At 42.4% G+C, this 20000-nt stretch overlaps 5 protein-coding genes across 7 annotated transcripts in view; 3 read left to right on the forward strand and 2 right to left on the reverse strand.

The window, feature by feature from the left end:
- Nucleotides 1-4371, forward strand: part of abca2 (ATP-binding cassette, sub-family A (ABC1), member 2) — a gene marked incomplete at its 5' end in the record, with an annotated part of 97220 nt that extends 92849 nt beyond the window's left edge. Inside the window, 7 exons of the mRNA XM_080852043.1 lie at nucleotides 1067-1201; nucleotides 1745-1848; nucleotides 1928-2020; nucleotides 2123-2225; nucleotides 2365-2502; nucleotides 2666-2875; nucleotides 3144-4371. Coding sequence (XP_080708169.1) covers nucleotides 1067-1201; nucleotides 1745-1848; nucleotides 1928-2020; nucleotides 2123-2225; nucleotides 2365-2502; nucleotides 2666-2875; nucleotides 3144-3179 — 819 coding nt within the window. The 3' untranslated portion in view covers nucleotides 3180-4371. The remainder of the gene's footprint in view (nucleotides 1-1066; nucleotides 1202-1744; nucleotides 1849-1927; nucleotides 2021-2122; nucleotides 2226-2364; nucleotides 2503-2665; nucleotides 2876-3143) is intronic.
- Nucleotides 4372-6180: 1809 nt separating this feature from the next.
- On the reverse strand, nucleotides 6181-8264 carry paxx (PAXX non-homologous end joining factor). Its single transcript, XM_080853149.1, has 7 exons — nucleotides 8065-8264; nucleotides 7798-7858; nucleotides 7657-7706; nucleotides 7294-7481; nucleotides 6971-7021; nucleotides 6731-6827; nucleotides 6181-6544 (listed from the first exon to the last, which is right to left on the reverse strand). Exons 1-7 carry the CDS (start codon nucleotides 8172-8174, stop codon nucleotides 6493-6495), a joined length of 609 nt encoding a protein of 202 aa, XP_080709275.1. The 5' UTR covers nucleotides 8175-8264; the 3' UTR covers nucleotides 6181-6492.
- Nucleotides 8265-8379: 115 nt separating this feature from the next.
- On the forward strand, nucleotides 8380-13360 carry dph7 (diphthamide biosynthesis 7). The gene is made up of 9 exons (XM_080852107.1): nucleotides 8380-8924; nucleotides 9015-9148; nucleotides 9327-9414; nucleotides 9558-9652; nucleotides 9892-10049; nucleotides 10948-11020; nucleotides 11492-11557; nucleotides 11676-11848; nucleotides 12149-13360. The coding sequence occupies exons 1-9, from the start codon at nucleotides 8784-8786 to the stop codon at nucleotides 12652-12654; spliced, it is 1434 nt and encodes a 477-aa protein (XP_080708233.1). The 5' UTR covers nucleotides 8380-8783; the 3' UTR covers nucleotides 12655-13360.
- A 169-nt stretch (nucleotides 13361-13529) lies between these two features.
- Nucleotides 13530-15407, reverse strand: mrpl41 (mitochondrial ribosomal protein L41). 2 transcript variants are annotated; one of them, XM_080852109.1, is made up of 2 exons: nucleotides 15373-15407; nucleotides 13530-14366 (listed from the first exon to the last, which is right to left on the reverse strand). In XM_080852109.1, the coding sequence occupies exon 2, from the start codon at nucleotides 14327-14329 to the stop codon at nucleotides 13922-13924; it is 408 nt and encodes a 135-aa protein (XP_080708235.1). In that variant the 5' UTR covers nucleotides 14330-14366; nucleotides 15373-15407; the 3' UTR covers nucleotides 13530-13921. The 2 variants fall into 2 exon arrangements, with proteins under 2 accessions (XP_080708235.1, XP_080708236.1); XM_080852110.1 differs by lacking the exon at nucleotides 15373-15407 and adding an exon at nucleotides 15324-15338.
- Nucleotides 15408-15516: 109 nt separating this feature from the next.
- Nucleotides 15517-20000, forward strand: part of pnpla7b (patatin-like phospholipase domain containing 7b) — a 28871-nt gene continuing 24387 nt past the window's right edge. Inside the window, exons 1-7 of one of the 2 annotated variants that reach the window (XM_080852214.1) lie at nucleotides 15517-15584; nucleotides 17760-17806; nucleotides 18089-18163; nucleotides 18356-18440; nucleotides 18702-18784; nucleotides 18919-19007; nucleotides 19232-19372. In XM_080852214.1, the coding sequence (XP_080708340.1) occupies nucleotides 17762-17806; nucleotides 18089-18163; nucleotides 18356-18440; nucleotides 18702-18784; nucleotides 18919-19007; nucleotides 19232-19372 (518 nt within the window). In that variant the 5' untranslated portion in view covers nucleotides 15517-15584; nucleotides 17760-17761. Of the gene's footprint in view, nucleotides 15585-17539; nucleotides 17620-17759; nucleotides 17807-18088; nucleotides 18164-18355; nucleotides 18441-18701; nucleotides 18785-18918; nucleotides 19008-19231; nucleotides 19373-20000 lie in introns of those variants that run through there. The other variant, XM_080852213.1, reaches the window with a different exon arrangement.

Raw genomic sequence — 20000 nt, forward strand, 5'->3', positions numbered from 1 at the left:
TGTTATGACTTGTGATTTTATGTAATGAGAGGGTGTGACCACTGCAGAGATCATTTCTCAAAGCACAGTGTTATGACTTGTGATTTTATGTAATGAGAGGGTGTGACCACTGCAGAGATCATTTCTCAAAGCACAGTGTTATGACTTGTGATTTTATGTAATGAGAGGGTGTGACCACAGCCGAGATCATTTCTCAAAGCACAGTGTTATGACTTGTGATTTCATGTAATGAGAGGGTGTGACCATAGCCAAGACCGTTTCTCAAAGCACAGTGTTATGACTTGTGATTTCATGTAATGAGAGGGTGTGACCATAGCCAAGACCGTTTCTCAAAGCACAGTGTTATGACTTGTGATTTCATGTAATGAGAGGGTGTGACCATAGCCAAGACCGTTTCTCAAAGCACAGTGTTATGACTTGTGATTTCATGTAATGAGAGGGTGTGACCACAGCCGAGACCGTTTCTCAAAGCACAGTGTTATGACTTGTGATTTCATGTAATGAGAGGGTGTGACCGTGGTCATGCAAGGCAGAGAGCGATGGTCAAAAGTGCGATGTTCATGTGTCACTGCCATGTTAACGATCTCAGAAAATGGCCTCTGATACCATTTAACTGCTTGGATGATTTATTAATGTTCACTTATGTGTGTCTTCGCCTTCTGTCTTTTTCTCTCTCTCCTTCTCCTTCTCTCTCTCCCTCTCTCTCCTTCTCTCCCTCCCATTCTCCCTCTCTCTCTCTCTTCCTTACCCTCTCTCTCTCTCTGTCTTCCTATCTCTCTCTCGCCCTCTCTTCCTCTCATTCTCCCTCTCTCTCTCTCTCTCTCTCTCTCTCTCTGTCCTCTCCCTCTCTCTCTCTCTCGCCCTCTTTCTCTCTCTCCTCCTTCTCTCTCTCCCTTTTTCTCTCTCTCCTTCTCTCTCTCCCAATTTCTCTCTCTCTCCTTCTCTCTCTCTCCTTCTCTCTCTCTCTCTCTCTCTCTCTCCTTCTCTCTCTCTCTCTCTCCTCTCCCTCTCTCTCCCTTTTTCTCTCTCTCTCCTTCTCTCTCTCTCCTCTCCCTCTCTCTCTCAGGTGGTGCAGTGGGCCTTGGAGAAGCTGGAGCTCACTAAATATGCAGACAAGCCAGCTGGCACCTACAGTGGAGGGAACAAGCGCAAGCTGTCCACGGCCATTGCCCTCATCGGCTACCCCTCGCTCATCTTCCTGGTCAGCTATGCTCAAACACACACACACACACACACACACACAAGCTGTCCACGGCCATTGCCCTCATCGGCTACCCCTCGCTCATCTTCCTGGTCAGCTATGCTCAAACACACACACACACACACACACACACACAAGCTGTCCACGGCCATCGCACTCATCGGCTACCCCTTGCTCATCTTCCTGGTCAGCTATGCTCATTGGTTACTGGTCACTCACTCGATTGGTTTATCATTAATTGTCACTGCTATCGTTTATTTGGTTTATCTGTGTATTTCACAAACACAGAAACACAAACACTCTCACACACACACACACACACACACACACACACACACACACACACGCACGCACACACACCTACTCATATGCACACTCGCAATAAATTGAGAGCAAAAATGGTTTAATACTGAGTGCACTTCAGTTTGTTTCCATGGAGACTAGTTGCTTTTTTAAGCATCCATTTTGTATAGCGGTAATAATTGGTACATTTGTACTTATACTGCCATATTTATACAAACTGTGGGAACATGTGTGCTTCAGGATGAGCCTACCACGGGCATGGACCCCAAAGCCAGACGCTTCCTCTGGAACCTCATCATCGACATCATCAAAACAGGACGCTCAGTGGTGCTTACATCACACAGGTGAGACACACATAAGATCAGGGGCCTTTTTAAAAATGGCCTGGTTGAGGATACGCTGTCTAACGCTTTCTCTTTCCAGTATGGAAGAATGTGAGGCACTGTGCACGAGACTGGGTATCATGGTCAACGGCAGATTCAAATGCTTAGGCAGTATACAGCACCTTAAGAACAGGTATGTAAAGATTAAAATTTGTATTTGTATTATTGTTGAGGCCAGTGAAACTCATAATGATATAATAATACGTAATTATTAATATTTTGTTTGTTGTGGCAGATTTGGTGATGGCTACATGATCACTGTACGCACCAAAACCACGAGTAGTGTGAAAGAGGTGGTGAAATTCTTTAATAGGAACTTTCCAGAAGCTATACTTAAGGTGTGTCACTCTTGCTCAGCATAAGGTTTTGTTGTTTTTTTTCTTACAACCAAGCATCTTTTCAGTAAAATGTTGTACTTGATTAAGGAATTGCCTACGTTTGTTTGTTTGTACATGTCGTATGTCTGTCTTTTCTTAGGAACGACACCATACCAAAATCCAGTATCAGCTGAAATCCGAGCGTATTTCTCTGGCGCAAGTCTTCAGTAAGATGGAGCAGGTTGTGGAGGTCCTGAGCATAGAAGATTACTCCGTCAGTCAGACCACACTGGACAACGTAAGCTTTTTCTTTTTGTTCTCCCAGTGAGGGAAACGCAAAACAAATGTACTCTCACTTGCTTGTCTTCGTATCTTTTCTTATTTTATAAATTAATGTTATGTCTTATGTCCTTTTAACTCTACACATTTAATAAAATTCTTGTGTTGTTTTTCTCTGGCAGGTATTTGTCAACTTCGCCAAAAAACAAAGCGACAACCTGGAGCAGCAGGAGAGCTCGCCCTCCGGTGGCGGCCAGTCGCCACTGCAGCGCCTGCTCAACATCCTGCGCCCTCAGACAGCCAACACGGAGCTCAACGCCCTGGTGTGCGAGGAGCCAGAGGAGCTGGAGAGCGACGATGATGAAGGCCTCATCAGCTTCGAGGAAGAGAGGGTGAGACAAGGCTTAATTATAGAGAGAAAGGGATGGGGATCAAAAACACAAGGAACAGAGTTTTGGCATACTAAGAAATAGAGAGATCATTAGAAATGGCTTTAAGCACTGAGCTCAGTTATACATTTACATGCCACTACATAAGTTTGAGGCGTTTGAGGTTTTTTTGCATGATTTCTCACATACACAACACATGTTTTCTGCATGTTTTCTGACACACACACACACAAAACATATTTTCTAATGACGTGGTTCTTTGGCTTGGCAGGTCCAGCTGTCTTTCAACACGGACACTCTCTGCTGAGAACAGGGGGCCTCCTCAAATACCCAAACAAACAAACAGACATCAAGCCTCAGGCTCAGACATGGATTCTGACAAACGAAGGAGACGGTTTTAAGGAATCTCTTTGAAAACAAGAGCACTCTTCATCTGGCTGTGTGTATCTGCCTGGGAGGAGGCACTCTTCTTTTTTCAGAGAGCACTAAAATAAGGGTGAGTAGGAGGAGGGGGTACGAAACCCGCTGAACGCACATAAGACTAAAGTCTGAGGCAGAGACTCCAGCCAGACTAACACCCCATCACATGGCCGAGGCTGAGGCTGAGGCTGAGGCTGAGGCTGAGGCTGAGGCTGAGGCTGAGGCTGGCTTGACCGTGTGAAGGATTGAGAGCCTTTGATCATGGCCTCAATACTGGTACAGGATAATGAGAACGCTTGCTTTTATGAAGAGGGTCTGGGTATTCCAGCGAAATGCACATGTATTTGTTTTAGTTTTTTTTGACTCCTCTGAGCTGTTTGGCAATGTTGACAAATGGTCAAAGCAGAGTTTAGTGGAGGGAGAGCAAGGATAGAGGTGATTTGTTTGATTCCCCAGTCTGTTTATTGTGGTGTTTGTGCCACTGATGTCAGAAGATGAGTTTATCGTCCACTTCACGTTTTGAACACAAAGCATCTCTTACCTCTTAAGTAAATGTTTGCTTTGGAGCGTTGTTTAACTAAGTTAACATAAAAAATGTGTTTTAATTTCAGCTACAGGAGCGATGTAACTACACAAACCACTCGTTGAAACTGTTAATCATGTTGTTGCTTTTTTAAGTTGTACCTGCCTTGAAAGCATGCGTATAGTGTCAGACTTGTATTGTGTCATATCTACATTTTTGCTGTGGTAAGAAGAATGATATATTTTGAATATTGAAATGTTTTTGGGACACGTGTATGAGGTTCATTTAATAAATGATTGCTGGTTTCTTAATGCACCTGAGGTGATGTCTTTCGACAGGAAACACTGGAGGACCTGGTTTGTGTCCTGATTCGTAAGGCCTTTAAAATGACTTGACTGACCCCATTAAAGTGGAAACTGCCCTCCACATACACTAGGTCCTGTATGTTCACGTACGAGAATGTAGATGGCATGAAAATGTTTTGCACAGAATCTGGTGCCTCCTAAAAGCTCGAGCCTCTTCGTTGTGAATATAAATGTATGTATATGTATGTGTGTGTGTGTATGTGTGTGTGTGTGTGTGTATGTACACATACACACTTTATCTTTCTTTCATGAAATAATTCTCTTTTGCCTCATGTATGAGCACTTTGAAACACTTTCTTCTCTTTTCCTCTATCTTCTGTATTATTTGCGAGATCCCTTGTATGTTTAATTATCTTATAGTTTAGGTAATCAGTACTCTTTAGTCAAATACAGGAAATAATACTGTTAAATTGTTTAACTGGATCATATAAGAACTAGGGTCACTTACAAGATATCTTTGCTACAAAGACCTATCAAACTCATGTACCATCACTGTGATACTAACGCAAACACGCAAGGTTTTTCAAGTGTTTGGACAGTGAATGACAGCATGGAAGTTGGAAATATATTTTGAATACAGCCATGTCCGTATTGCTAATGGAAGAAATAAGATTTTTTTTTTTTTGTTCTTGGATTTTGTACTGGTGTGTGAGCCATAATTTGATTGTTTTGAACTACAGTTGAGATTCTTTGGTGTTTCTCCTGCTGTCTTGATTCATTTACCATGATCATTTCAGTTGTTGTATCTCAGTTTGCTGAACTTTTTTTTTTTATTTACTCATAAACTATCTGGCACTTGGCTTGTTCGTAAAAAATTGCACCTGTGTGTTTTTCTTTCCTTTCGTCCAATTCAGAAAGTTATAGTAAAAAAAAAAATCCATGGTAGTTTTGAAAAAGTATAGGCAACGACAGATTTATATTTTCTTAGAATGTAAAGAGAAGACTGAAGCATATGGAATGGAAAGGGGTGTGACCCTGGATTTGTTTTATAAGACAGAAGACCAAAGGAAAAACAAATGACTTAATTCTGCACGGAATGTGAATGTGTTTAACTAAGTGTGTTTCAAAAATGTACGATGCATCCTGTTTCGTAAAAAACAAAACATTTTAAAACTATCTAACTTGAGAGATGGGGAAAGTTGTTTGTCATCACTAACACTGTAAGGTCAAATTGTTAACTTGAACATTCACCTGTGTAACTCAGAAACAGTGACCGTCATGCTCTGCTTAGGTCAGAGCCCTGTGAAGCCTCAACCTTTGTGTAAACAGCAGGTTTGATCTTGTAACCTTACCAACCCATGCCAAACTCTAGATAGCAAAAGCCTTGACCAGCATTCTGATTTCATTGACAGTGTACTTTTTTTTCAAGATGGCAAAAATGTCTCCTCCTAGAGTGAATGTGCTGCTTTAAGCCCTGGAGAAAATCAGTGCTTTAGGGGGCTAGTACACCAGCAGAGTGAAAGCTAGGTTCCATAAATTACTTGCAACGGATCTTTTGAGGGAAATGGATCTAGTTGTTATTTTTGTTTTAATCTGCTTTGGAATGTATCTTATGTGTAGATGAATATAAATATATTTATATTTTATGAAAATGTCTTAAGGTTTTTTTTTATTGTTTTTCATTCAACTTTTGTTTTAATTGGTTTGTGAGTAACATTTTTACTTGGACATTTTGAGCTTGTTTCTAATATGTTGTTTCCATAATCTTGTGTTTCAAATGAGGTGATCTGGTGTTTTTAATATTACAGACAAGTGAAGTAAAAAAATAAATATGGTGAACTTCTGGAGTAGTGAGTTTAAGTCTGTCATTGTTTGTATTTACCATTTATGATTAGGATGTATGGTAAATAAGAACATAGAATGTCCTTATTCATCAATGTATGAAATCAAGTATAGTTTATGTGAAAATTTTAGACATTGTTTGTATTGCCAGATACACAGGATGACAACATTTCAATCAATGAAAAAGAAGCCAACACCATAGCATTCAAAAAGCACATTCATATTTATTGGAGGCATAACATTATTTTAAGTAATGTAAAAGCAGATAGATACTCATATTAAAGATCTAATCGTAGGATATTGTAGAAGCAGTCTGATTTTCCTGAGTGATAAAAACTGTATGTTAAAAACCTTTCAGCATATAGTGTTGAGTTTACTTTAAAATAACATTCATGAGAGTTCATTGCAGCGTTAAAATGGTTCATGTGTGAGCCTGCTTTAGAGGCTAGACATTTTAGATTAAAAGGTAAAGTTCATCATTTCCACAATCAAATTCATCATCATCAACATCACAGTCATCTTCGTCATCATCACAGGTCATCAGTGTCATCATCAAAAGACACACCAGTTGCAGGTCGCTTGCTATGAAATCAATAAATAAAAATGATACACATATAATGATAAATCCCCTTATTTGTACTTCATTTAAAAATGTTGAAATGCTAAGGCTACGTCCACACCAGCGTGTTAAGCTCAGTATCAGAAGTAATCTCCATCCATACTAACTAACTGGACATGTTTGTGTGGTTCTAGTTTATCAGAACTCACCTTCTGGTTCCTGGGTTGATCAAAGAGTCTCCAGGAAGGCGCTTGCGGACCCCTGTCGATGAGCCATTTCCGCTCTGAAGTCTTCGGGGCTCAAATTCTGAAAGTAATCAATCTCTCGAAACTCTTTACAATGCATTATATTAGGACTTTTGATGTAATTTACCACATGTTAAAACAAATCACAGCTACCAGATAGATGCAATAACTTATGAAGGGAAAATCATGGTACATGCTGCATACCGTTAGTTCTCTTGTGAGAGTTCTTCCCAGGGCTGTACAACACCTGACCTCCTGAAAAACAATCAAGACATCCAATGAATGTCCAGACACACAAACGTCTATCGCATATGAATCAAATGTTTAAGACATACTTTATTATGCAATGACTGGTAGTCGCATTTGTATGACTGATCTCATACCCATAAAGAACATATCCCATGTGTATAATACTGGAGCAGTGACCTAACTTTAAATTGGTATAAAAAGTACTCAAATCCCATAGCTGAACATTTATAGGATGCCAATGACGAAATGATGCGCTGGATGATTCCAGTGGGCAATACCTTCAGTGCCCTGCCAATGACTCAAGCAGTCAGCCATCCTAAACAGAAGCTCCTTCAGCTCCGCTTTCCCATTGGCATCAGTGAGTTTGGTCAGGGTCATGGTCATGTCTGTTGGTGACGGCCCAAGATGGAGGACCACTTGGTCCACCTCCATGGACACAAAAGCATTTCCACGACCACATGAGGATCTGTGAACCAATGTGTGGTGTGTGTGTGTGTGTGTGTGTGATAGAGATGGATAAAGATAGATAGATGGAGAGAGAGAGAGAGAGAGAGAAATGGGGGGAGAGAGAGAGATTATTCAGGATCAGATCATCTAGCATCTGGAACAGTAGAAGTAGCAACAAGCCAAAAAAGCCTTACCTCAATTTAATAATGCAGTCCTCTGTTGATTTCAATGAATAGTGCTTCAGCTGTCAATAGAGATCATTAAATTCAGTCTTTAAAACCCTGATTGCAGCGTTTCCTATGAATCTAGTTTAATTGCAACACTTCTATACTTACAAGTTGGGCCTTATTCTCATCAGTCATCTTTGTTCTCCAAACATCTACAGCATCAGTCACCCTGGGGATGGGGATCACAATTACTAAACAATTCATCAAGGAATATCCTCTATACTTCACGTACCTCTGGAACGAGGAAATGTATCAGGTAGGTAGGTAGGCCTTACCAGACAACTATCAACAAAAAACAACAATGGACATAGTTTTGGGAACACCTGTCAGTGTTGTTTCGAGTGCAATTCATTTGAAAGAGAAAGCCGAACTCACCCTATGTTTAAAGCAGCGGTGCAGTCTTGAGTGTAGCATAAATACTTTGATCCCTCTGTTTTATCTGACACTGTGAAGAAAAACTGTTTTCTGATAGTACTTGGATCCATTTTTAGAGACAATACCCACGATAATGTTTTTGAAAACACTCATAAAAACAAGACAGAAGCCCAAATTAGCAGCATTCAAATCTAGCCTTGGGTTGAAGAACAAAACGAGAGTGAGTCATATGACGTAAATAAAATGAGCAACCAATCAAATGATATTTACCCGGAAGTGACTAATCTGTTGACCTCAAAACTTGTTGACAACCAACAGACGAGTTTGCAGTTGTGAAAGTTATATTATATACATTACTTAGCATCTGGAATAAACTTCTCATGGCGCAGAAGCTACATGCTAACTCGTATATTGCCATATTTTGTGTAGTTTAAATGCCATTGGTTGAATAAACAGGCTGCAGGAGATGCATGTTAGCTAGCAATTTAGCGGGCTAGCGATAGCTTTTCTAACGTTAGTTAAAAATTGGCGCTGCAAGTCTGTCCAGATCAGATTGGTAGAATAAGCTATGATGCTATTGCAGTACTCCACGCTTGCTTAAGCATGGTAGGGGGTTATATCAACGCGTAGGTATGTGTTTAATCTCAATCACTGTATCCGCTAGTCTTGAAGTTTTAGAAGCAGTCTACAGTAACCGGAGCTAACGTCAACGTTTTGCAATGGCATGGAAATCAAAAACTCGGGGCTTGCAGGTGTTTGACACGGAGTTGAGTGCTGACACGGTTGAATGGTGTCCTGTTCCCCAGTGGCACCATATTCTGGCATGTGGGACCTACCAGCTACAGAAGGGCCAAGATGGGGTAAGCACATTTAAAAAAAAACATTCAGGTATTTCTTTCCGTCAGTATCACCCTGAAACATGTAGTTGATTTCTTATTGTGCTTTTGAAGGCAGTTGAAGAGTCGGTTACGCCAAATAGGATCGGGCGATTATATCTGTTCCGCTTTCAACAACAAGGAGCCTTGTGTCCCCCTCTGACTGAACTCCAACGCATTGACACGCCAGCCATACTAGACGTAAAATGGTAAATTATTTCACTTTGACACCAAACGCTACAACTGTGCAGGTGGATTACAACCAGCTGTCTTTCTATCCACTTTACAAACAGCATTCATGTATCTGCAAATCAACAGTCACTTCAACAGATGTTCACTGACGGAGTTGTTTTGGATGAATGTAGGCTAATGTTGTAATGTCATCAGGTGCCATGTACCAGTGTCCGGACAACCACTTTTGGGCATGGCAACAGCCACTGGGGAACTACAGCTACACATGCTGCAGGACACACAGGTGAGAGGGCAGTCGGTCTCTTCCTCAGGCCTATCGTGAATTCAGGTCTGCACTGAATCCAACCCAGGCCTTGCAGGCTTACAATAACTCGCCATGTGTAAGTAGCTTAGGACTTGTTTTTCTCACGACTCTGTCTCTGGTAGGATGGACACTGTGGTCTGGATAAAGTATCAAGCACAGAGCTGGGTCCTGAAAGACTTGCACTCTCCTTGGACTGGTCTACAGGGAGAGGAGACAGGTTAGTGACAGTTTATAAATATATATACACACACACACACACACACACACACACACACACACACACACACACAGTATAACCCTTACCCTTAAGAGTGGCCAAGCATCTTATTTTATAGTCAGATTACGTTTTTTTTTTTTTTTTACAATTTGTTGCATTTAATGCATTTACATGTTGCATATAATCATGTCTGTACGCACTTTTGATGTTTCGTTGTCTCTCTCTTTCTCTCTCCATAGCAGTGCAATCCGTGTGGTGTCCAGTGACTCCCAAGGCTGTGTTAATGTTCTGGGTCTGACTGAGACCAGCCTGACCGCCCTGTCCCAGTGGAAAGCCCATGACTTTGAAGCTTGGATAGCAGCGTTCAGCTACTGGGACACACAGATTATTTACTCTGGTGAGAGTCTTATTGTTGCTGTTATCCTCGTCGTACCTAGCCTGGTGACAACAGCCTACGTATTTCCGCCTGAATTGATTTCAAGCTCATACTCAGTCTGGCCCAACCCCATTGACAATCGTCTCCAGAACTCAAAATTTTGCAGGACCAATCAGCGAACAGTTCAGAACTGTGACGCAAAACTCGCCTTGGAGGAAAAGACACGAAAAGCTATCGGAAAAGTTGTCTCAACTCTCGAGAACATCAGAAAATTTAAAGGAGAACAAGAGTATTTTCTTGTAAGTTTTATGATTGGAAAGGACGTCGTAGCTCTTCTCCCAACTGGCTTTGGGAAGAGTTTAATCTACCGAATGCTTACTAAACGTTGCTGATTGGTTAAGGGAACTCCAATGATTTTAAACCTCAAGATAAGCACCCGCCGATCTCGGAAACCAAAATGCATTGGGTTGGCCCAGATTGAAAGACGGAATGAAATGGAGTCACAGGCTGGTAATGGCCAGGCTACATCGTACCACTCCTCCATGTGTTGTCTCCATAGTTGTCATAGCTGTCCTTCACTTGTGAGATGCAGCACGTTAGGTGGCCATTGTTTGGTGTGTTTATTTTAATTAGTGCTGTTGCAAATGGTGTTGTCCACAAACAGAGACAAGAGTTTGTCCCTACTTTCTGCTGTATTGGCTGTGGTAAGCAGAGGGGACACCCCTGCCTCTCTGCACGGTGCATGGGAATGATAGCCCTTGAATGACTTCATGTTTATGGTAGTTCATCACCAACCTCTGTCTGTCTGTCTGTCTGTCTGTCTGTCTGTCTGACTCTGTCTGTCTGTCTGTCTGTCTGTCTGTCTGTCTTTCTGTCTGTCTGTCTGTCTGTTTGTTTTCATCTGTCTGGAATGTGCCAGGTGGGGATGATTGCAAACTGAAGGGCTGGGATCTTAGGGTAGGTCCCTCCTGCCCCACCTTCACCAGCAAGAGGTGAGAGATGTGCATTTTGACCGCCGCTCGCTCCCAAAAGACAAAATGCATCGTCTGTGAGGCACCTGACCACCTGTCTGTGAGGCACCTGACGTGTTGTCAGTGTTGTCTTCTTGCAAACAAAGGCTCTGTCAATCTGAATCAACAGTCTGATTGACAAGTTGTAATGACCTGCTTTATTGTACAACAGCACCATGCTCTGACTCTGGTGCCTAGAGTTGACCAGCAGATGGAGACATTGTACATGTTGCATGTTTTCTCATTGTATATTGAGCATTTCATTGTGTGTAATGCTGCCATTAATAATATTAGTAAGGATCATTTAGTAATATTTACGTATGTTAATTATAAACATATTGTTATTGTATGGTTATTCCAAAAAGAGGTCACTTGTTGTAAATACTTTGGTTAAACCAGTGCGGCCCTCACCAATTTAACCTCCCCCCCCCCCCCCCCCCCCCTCCCCCCCAGGCACTCCATGGGCGTTTGTAGTATTCACAGCAACCCTCACCGAGAGCACATCCTGGCGACGGGCAGGTAAGCACTCTACAGTCTGACTGACAGTCTGACTGACTTTGGTCCCCCAGCTGGAGCTTATCAGCTGCACTCTGTACAGCTCTGTGAGACTAGACTCACGGCCTCGTCTCTTCTCCAGCTACGACGAGCACGTGCTGCTGTGGGACGGACGCAACATGCGGCGCCCGCTCAGCGAAAGCGCCATTGGGGGAGGGGTGTGGCGCCTGAAGTGGCATCCTACCCACGACCACCTGTTGTTGGCAGCCTGCATGCACAACGACTTCCACATACTCCACTGTCAGGAGGCTATGGGTAAGGGGACTCTATTTAGTCACATTCGTGGTGGTTGATCCACTTATATTCTATAAGACACGATTCCTTGTTATGACAAAGCTCTAATATTGTGTATGTTATTTATGTATGAATGTCTGTGAGTTGCACAAGTGCATAAGTTTATAAGCTACTGGATGACCTACATTTCCCTCAGGATTAATAAAGTATCCATCTATCTATCTATCTATTAGTCATTTGACTCTTAAGGGCTGTAGGTATTTAGAGGGATTATTAGGTTTTTATTGGTTTTAAAAGTTTGTTTTGTTTTCCTTCCTGTAGAGGGCAGTGAAGGACCTTGCCCTATCCTGGCCTCCTATGTGCTACACAACTCCCTGGCCTACGGGGCAGACTGGTCCCGCGTGTCTCTGGACAGCCCTCCCCCGGCCTCCCCTCAGGGCTCAGGAGAACCCAGCCGGCTCCAGCCAGCGGTGGGAGGCCACCTCAGGATCCAGTACGAGTCCCCCACGGCCAGCTTCGACACCTCCCTAGAGGACGAGATGGGCCGCTACATCCCCGAGCCCACCCCCCAGCCAGACCCGCGTTCAGTGGCGCCCCCCACACCTGCGCTGGACGCTCCCTCGGTCTCCTGCCTGCTGGCCAGCTGCTCCTTCTACGACCACATGCTGCACGTGTGGCGCTGGGACTGGAGCCCAAAGGAGGGTGGGACCCAGGCAGGGAAGGACCAGGGAGGGCAGGATCAGGCAACTGGGAACACTGCTGCTGGCGCCGCAGGGCAGGATCAGGCTACTGGGAACACTGCAGCCCTGGCTGCTGTTGTACTGTGAGACACAGCAGCTAATGCAGAAATGGTTAAGCTCCTACTTACAGAGCTGAGATATGCAGAGACACATTATGGTGTCTTACTTTGTTTTACATCGGGGTAGATGAATAGCAAAGCTGAAAATGATGGGTTTAGTCAGCATTGCTGCGAGCCACGATAATGTGCCGTGATCATATTTAGGTGGCTAACCATAATTCATACGTGCAGAAGGACATTCTGGTCTTCCTGGCCACCTCAGGCACTGTATAAGGTGCATTTGAAGAGCTCAAACATGAGGTGAACACCTCAAAACAAACTAATAAGGATACAACGGCATATCATGTCTCTAAGCCAAGACTTCTAAGTAAATGCATGTAGTGCACAAATCAAGAGGGTGAGCAGGGAGAGTGCTGAGGGCAAGGATTATGTATTTCAAGAGTTGGATTTCAAAATGACAAACTACCCCAGTGTCACTGATACCTTTGCAGAGCACTTATTATGAATGAACGGACACTTTCAGTTTTTCCAGACCGCTTACGGTATCCATGGGCTGAATGTCTTCATCCCCATGCAAATATCCCATAATAATCTCCACCACAATGTGTAAGGGCAAAGAATCGTATTGTAAGATACTCGTAAAGATAGACTGCGGAACCATTCTGGAACCTATGCTATCTTGTAAGACAGATGTGATTGTCATTCAGGTTTAAACCTGAATACCACTGATGGGTTTGCACCAGATGGTTAGATTGTACAATCTTCTTTACACAACCTAACGACATTGAGGAGTCCAATGTTTGTCTCAAACTGGTGGGGAGGCATTGAAAATTATACACACAGATTACATCACAATTCAAGTGTCATGTCTTCCTATTTATTCTTTGACCGGTTTTGTTAGCTTTTGATGTTTTGCAGAGACATTGTTTAAGTAGTTTTGTTTCAATATAAATCACAGTCTGTATTTTTAAGACTGCCAAGGCAATAAATGTGTTTTTAGTATTGGACTCAATTTACAGGTCCTTGATTCATTCAGCTTCCTTATGTGTCGACTTCCAGGGAAACTGTTACATGAATCTTTTATTTAATTATTTGACTGACTCCAAAACATACTTATGGTATTTTCCTTCCAGATAACACATACGCAGGCAAAATAACCATTAACAATTGAATACATTTTACATTGTCAAATCCATAGCAATCTCCAACAGATGTCCAACATTCATGTCCATCATTTCGCGTTCATTTAGTTTGTGTGATTGAGCTGCATTTGAACCAGTTCATATCTGTTACTGTTAGCGAACAAAGTTTTTGGGATGCAGTTTGAATAGTTTTCCCTTTTGTTCAGGGTCAAGGCCATATTTCTCCAGGTTGTTCTTATCAAACGTGCCTTCTTCAAAGTCCCTTTTAATGTGTGGGGCTACAGTCTCGTTAAACAACATCTCCGTGGTGAGGGTGGGCTCCGTTCCTTCGGGGGCGCGGTACGACACGTACGGCTTGAGGTTAAACCCCTGCAGAGAGGGAACGACAAACTCCGGAATCATCTCCCTCACAGGAACAAACTTCCCACTGCAGGTCAGACGGCCCGCTGGTCTTGCTCCTCTCCCTTTGTAGTTGGACCTCGGGCCACGCTTGCTAGTGAACGCAGACATTCGGTCGGCTCCCCTGATCAGCCCACGCGTCAGTGTTGACAACAACCCCATGAGTGCAGAGTGTCTGTCAAAGTCACAGTGAAATAACCTGTTACAGAGAGAGAAAAGGGAGAACAACTCAAGACATTGGTAAAATAGAAAAGAAGTCATGATTAGTCATGTCATGATGTGAGGATGTGTGTTCAATGCTATGCAGTTGGACCAGGTATATGTTTTATGGCTCAAAGATGGCCTTTTTGATGAGTGGCCCAATTCCTGCTGTGACCTTCAAATTAACTTTTATTCGCAGAGCTTTTGAAGCCTTCACAAATTGCAAAAGTCTGACAGAAAAGGCGCAATGCTTCCAAAAATCTGTACATCGCAATGTGGTTACATACGTTTTAATAATTTAGTGTATTATTTTTTAAGTTATATAAAAGTAAATAAATGCAACAACACAGCAATCTTCTGAAACAAATACAAATTGTTCTTTGACAATGAATGCATTTGTTTAGATAGTTAGATTGTTAGTATCTCCATCATTAACCCAATGTACTCATCGTGCTCATCATCCTAATCCTTGTTAGCCGTCATCATACACAAGTGATCATGTAGGAAGTTGCTGAATGCGCACATTAAAGTATATCATTGAAAAACTGCTGTAACGTTAATGAACTTAGTTAAATTACCCAGCTAGACTATCGCTAGCTAGCAAACTCCACCAGCTTCTGTCTATGGTCATCCTATTGCTAGCTAACGAGCTAACCTGCTTGATTTCACAGTGGTGGTCAACCGCCAAACATTTTAAGATATCACAACAGTTATCACAACTTCCAAGTTATTTTTCATGCATACCTTCATGAAATGTTAAAACTGGGCTGGCAAGGCATGTCAAGACAAATGAGACAGCTATGTAACATTATCATTAGCTAGCAGAGTAACAATTTTTGATGTAAAGTTACAAGCAATGCCTTATATTAGACCCAGTAACATACATTTACATTTAGCTAGCTAAATAATGTGCTACATATGTCCCCGGAAATATTAGAAACATTAATATGGTAACCTTTATAACGTCAAAATCCTGCTCAAACTACCAAAATAACGTTACTCACCTTGACCAGCATGCTAGAAGACGAACAATTCGGCATCAGAGTGAGGGTTTCTGGGATTGGCCCTAACCGATCTGTATTAGCCAATAGTGAGTGCAGACACTCAGTAGGGAGTGGGTAGGAGTCCCACATACGTTCACACACATCCAAAAAGACAGCCTGAATGGGTCAAGTGCCAAGTCTGAAATACGGAGCTGATTTAAAAGACTGTTAGAGTAAGTACACCCTTTCAAACAGACGATCGCAGATTTCTGTTAGACGAGCACCTGGGTTGTATGTAAGAGTAGGCATTATGTTCTGCTGATTTCAGTGCAACTTTGTGTACAAGGTGTTAAGGCTACTCTGGTCAAGAGTGTTGCATGTAAACAAATTATGCACTTCTTCGACTACCCCTTATATAGTCTTGTTAAGAACTCATGGTGCACAACTTTTCACACTTAACTCTGCCCCCGGCTCAACTGTGTTTGTTGTTGTTGTTGTTGTTGTTGTGGTGGTGTGTGGGTGCGCGTAAAGATTAAAAAACGACAACAGATCAGAGTAGGTCAAAAGTAATCACTGTATAGTCCAAATAGTTGGCACTGGGAACAACGGTGTACCCAGCATGTGGGTGCTGGGCTGACTTGCAGTGGTAACTTGACTGTAACGACGGAAATTGCAGGGGGTTTCTTGTTACAATAGAGTAAGGCATGGAAAGGAAATCCACTGTCACTCACTCTGCCCCACTGTGAGCGCAAAATGTTCCCTTTAAATGAACTCTCTGATCCAATAGGCTATTTTATCTAAACGGACTCTGCCCAGTGCCATTCCCAAGTTCTGTCAGTTTATCAGTTTTGTTTGCTTTTCTAAGAGCATTGTTGTCACGAGGACGTGACTGAGTTCAACGGTAATCTACCCTGTGTTTTGTTATCGGTCTAATGGACGGTTTGGCTATATTGTGATACTTTGTTGCCTAATACTGGGAAGTGTCAAAAACACAAAGTTATCCACCACAAGATCGCCTCGTCAATAGTGTATTATTGTATGCATGGATGCGACGATAGTTGTCATTACAGTAATTCATCTATGATAAAGCAAAGTGACCAAAACATATGGGTGTAACAATACAACTATAACGTTGCAACAAGATTATAACTTTTTTCAAACCTCTCAGTGAGTTTTTGTCTGGGTTTGTGACTAAAGCAACCAAATCATTTCAGCATCTGACCGTTTGTTATCTATGGTTATCAAACGGTCAATCAAAAGCAATCATGTACTTGAGGAGTGAATTAACCTCGTCTTCATGATCCAGGAATTTTGTCATCAAACTTGTCTGGTGGGGTCATGGATTTTAAGGCATGGAGTGTCAATCAATACTAAATTGGACTGATCAGCATGCATATCAACATCATGGCTAACATATTGATATTCTAGGCAAGCTCAGCTCAGTAATTTTAGTTGCTAGTTATTACACCAACATATTTCCAAAAGAGTTGTCATTAGCCTACACTGTATACACCTTGTGTTTCTATCGTTTCTGAATGGTCTTAAATCTTCCTGAAATTACATGTTAGTTCCTAACGAGCTTCATCGAGAAAGAACCAGATATTGCTAGCATGGCATTGGCATTATATTAATAAGACATAAGCTGTGTCTGACATGCTTATTGAAGTTTCAATGTGCCTATGACCCTGCGATAGCATTACTCTGTAGATGTGCAGAAGCCTATGCTATATAATAATAATAATACAAATATTGATAATAATTCATTTAATTTGTAACGCACTCTTCTTTCAGAAGAATCTCAGAGTGCCAAAATGTGGGGAAACTCATTGGTTACTGAAGCACCGAAATGCTGTGGGTGATATTACTGCAATTAAGTTGGTTAGTTTTGTACCTCAAAGAATATAAATATTCAAATTTGTTTAAGTTATTGTCTATTACAGATTGACCCTTTTGTTGTTCTTGCAAACATATGGTAACATCTGGCGTTCACATGGCGCTGGAACCTGCCTACCCTTCACCATCTGTAGCATATTGTGCATAAAGCCTACATTTACATATATGCCTGTTCATTCCTGTTGTTTCTGGTTAGCTTAAGATGGGACTGAGCTTGTTGTATAGCTTATGCAGTAGCTTATCTGTAGTCTAAGAGTCATCAGCATTGCTCTCATACTTGTCTAATCCTATTAAGGAAAGAGCAGAGATAGCCTAAAGTAGCTCATTCTTTGCCTATGGGGATACTTGAGAATAGAGAGGAAGATTTACGTGGAGGTAAGTTGTCTCTCACAACCACACATGTTTTGGCACTAATTCTTTGTTGTTGAGAGCTTACTCTGATCACAGCGCTTTGGTGGTGATGAAAGGTTGCGTTGCTATCAGTGAATTTGAAGGTGTTTCAATCTTTGTTTTAGACATGGGAGATGGCACGCAGGAGGAGGATAGCTGCAGCATTTACCCGGTAAGTGAAGAACAACACAGATCTGGCTTCCTGATGTTTAAGGTGTATCTGTGCTGGCCTAGCCAGTGAATGGTAGTCCCAGACTCCTGGGTGTGGTTCTCTTGTTCATGTGGTGTTCTGTGTAATCTCTGCAGTAGCCCGTGTGTGGTAGGCCCAGACTCGTGGGTTTGGTTCTTGTTCATGTGGTGTTCTGTGTAATCTCTGCAGTAGCCCGTGTGTGGTAGTCCCAGACTTCTTGGGGTGTGGTTCTTGTTCATGTGGTGTTCTGTGTAATCTCTGCAGGCGGTGCTGCCCAGCGGAACGGAAATCCGAGATCGGGTGCATCGCTTTGTGGAGGAACAGATGCAGACCACTATGGTAGATCAGTCATCCACAACATCTCTACCATGTGGTGCAGAACCACTAACCCCCTCCCCCCCCTCCTCCCCCTCCAAGTTAAAAATATAGAACCTTAACAAAAGCGCTAATGCATACATACATATCAAACATTTTTTTAGTCATTAGTGTCGTACTGCAATGCTGTGATTGGCTGATGTCTGTGTCTTTCAGTGGACTGGTGCTCTGATTGGTGCAGCAGTGGCCACCTCCTTTATCGCTATCATCGTGTTTTTACTGCACAGAAGACGAAAGGCCCGTGAGTGATCCTGTTTCCTGACCACTTTGCATTAGTGCATTTCATTCATCTTAAAATAATAGTGTAAAGTTACTGTAGTAAGGTACATTCTACCACTATAGAATATATATAAATTATGATAGATAGATGTAGATATTTTAAGATATAGATAGATATATTTGGATTATGTTTTCACAGTGGCACTTCATCATACTCTGTACTTTTATTTGAATGTATCTGTTTTTCATGCTCACTTTATTTTTATTTCAATGCACTATGCAGAGGAAGCGCAAGCTGGGGAGCCCCATTATCGCTTCAGGAAAAGAGACAAAGTGCTTTTCTATGGTCGTAAAATTATGAGACAAGTAAGCCTTGCTGATTGTCCTTTTTATCTGTGATTCTGTTATCTGCTTGCCCAGACATATGCAACATTCAGTCTCTCTTCTTTCTAGTGTAACACACAATTCGTTTTTGTTTGTTTCTGTTCTGACTCATGTAGGTACAGACTCTGTCTTCTCCCCCCACCAACGGTCCAGTGTCTCGGCAGCGCACTCGCAAGAGAACTAAAGTCCTCTCGATAGCACGCAAGTGTGTAAATGAGCTCTTGATCCGTGAACAATTTAATGTGAAATATAGTGTAGGTATGTGAAATGCTGTGAAATACTGTGTAGATTATGTGAACAATATGTACGGGTAATGCTCTAAGCAATCCTTCTCTTACACTTACATTACTCACTGGTCATTGAGAATTTGTTACGCAGGTGTTTATATCATTTGAACACTGCTCCAGCCATGTCCCTCTGCATTCCCAGAATCCTACGCATCAGCAAACCGACCCCCACCCTACAGCCCAGAGAGCCCCCTCCCTCGGTGCTGGAGGCTGACCTCACCGAGTTCGACGTCCAGAACTCTCACCTGCCCTCCGAGGTCCTGTACATGCTCAAGAACGTCAGGTGAGGGTCACCTCCATATCCTCCTTTCGTCTCCCTCACTCTGAACAACGTTTTGAGAACTTTCTTGTCTCTGGGGCCTCTAAGACAATGGCCCTTAAAATAGCATTGTTACGGTATTGCATCATGTAGTGGCTGTTGTGTCCCACCCCTGGGGGCATTCATTCATTCATTCAGTCATTTAGCAGATGCTTTTATCCAAAGAGACTAACAAGGATGTATACACATTTCTTACAGTTACACTGATGGCACACTGCACATCAGGAGCAATTAGGGGTTCAGTGTCTTGTTCAAGGACGCTTCGACAGCAACCTTGTGATTACTAAACGACTTCTCTACCTCCTATACCACTGTCGCCCTTTTATCTCCCTCACTCTGTCTCCATCACTCTGAAGGACGTTTTAAGAACTGTTTCTTGTCTCTGGGGCAACTAAGACAATGGCCCTTAAAATAAGCATTGTTACGGTATTGCATCGTGTCCTGTAGTGGCTGTTGTGTCCCCACTGTCCCCACTCTCACACACTGACGATGGCTAGGGCCGAAACGTGTCTGTGGATGAACTGGTCAAAAATAACTGCACATCAGGAGCAATTAGGGGTTCAGTGTCTTGTTCAAGGACGCTTCGACAGGG

The sequence above is a fragment of the Sprattus sprattus genome (assembly GCF_963457725.1).
Source record: "Sprattus sprattus genome assembly, chromosome: 15".
NCBI lineage: Eukaryota > Metazoa > Chordata > Actinopteri > Clupeiformes > Clupeidae > Sprattus > Sprattus sprattus.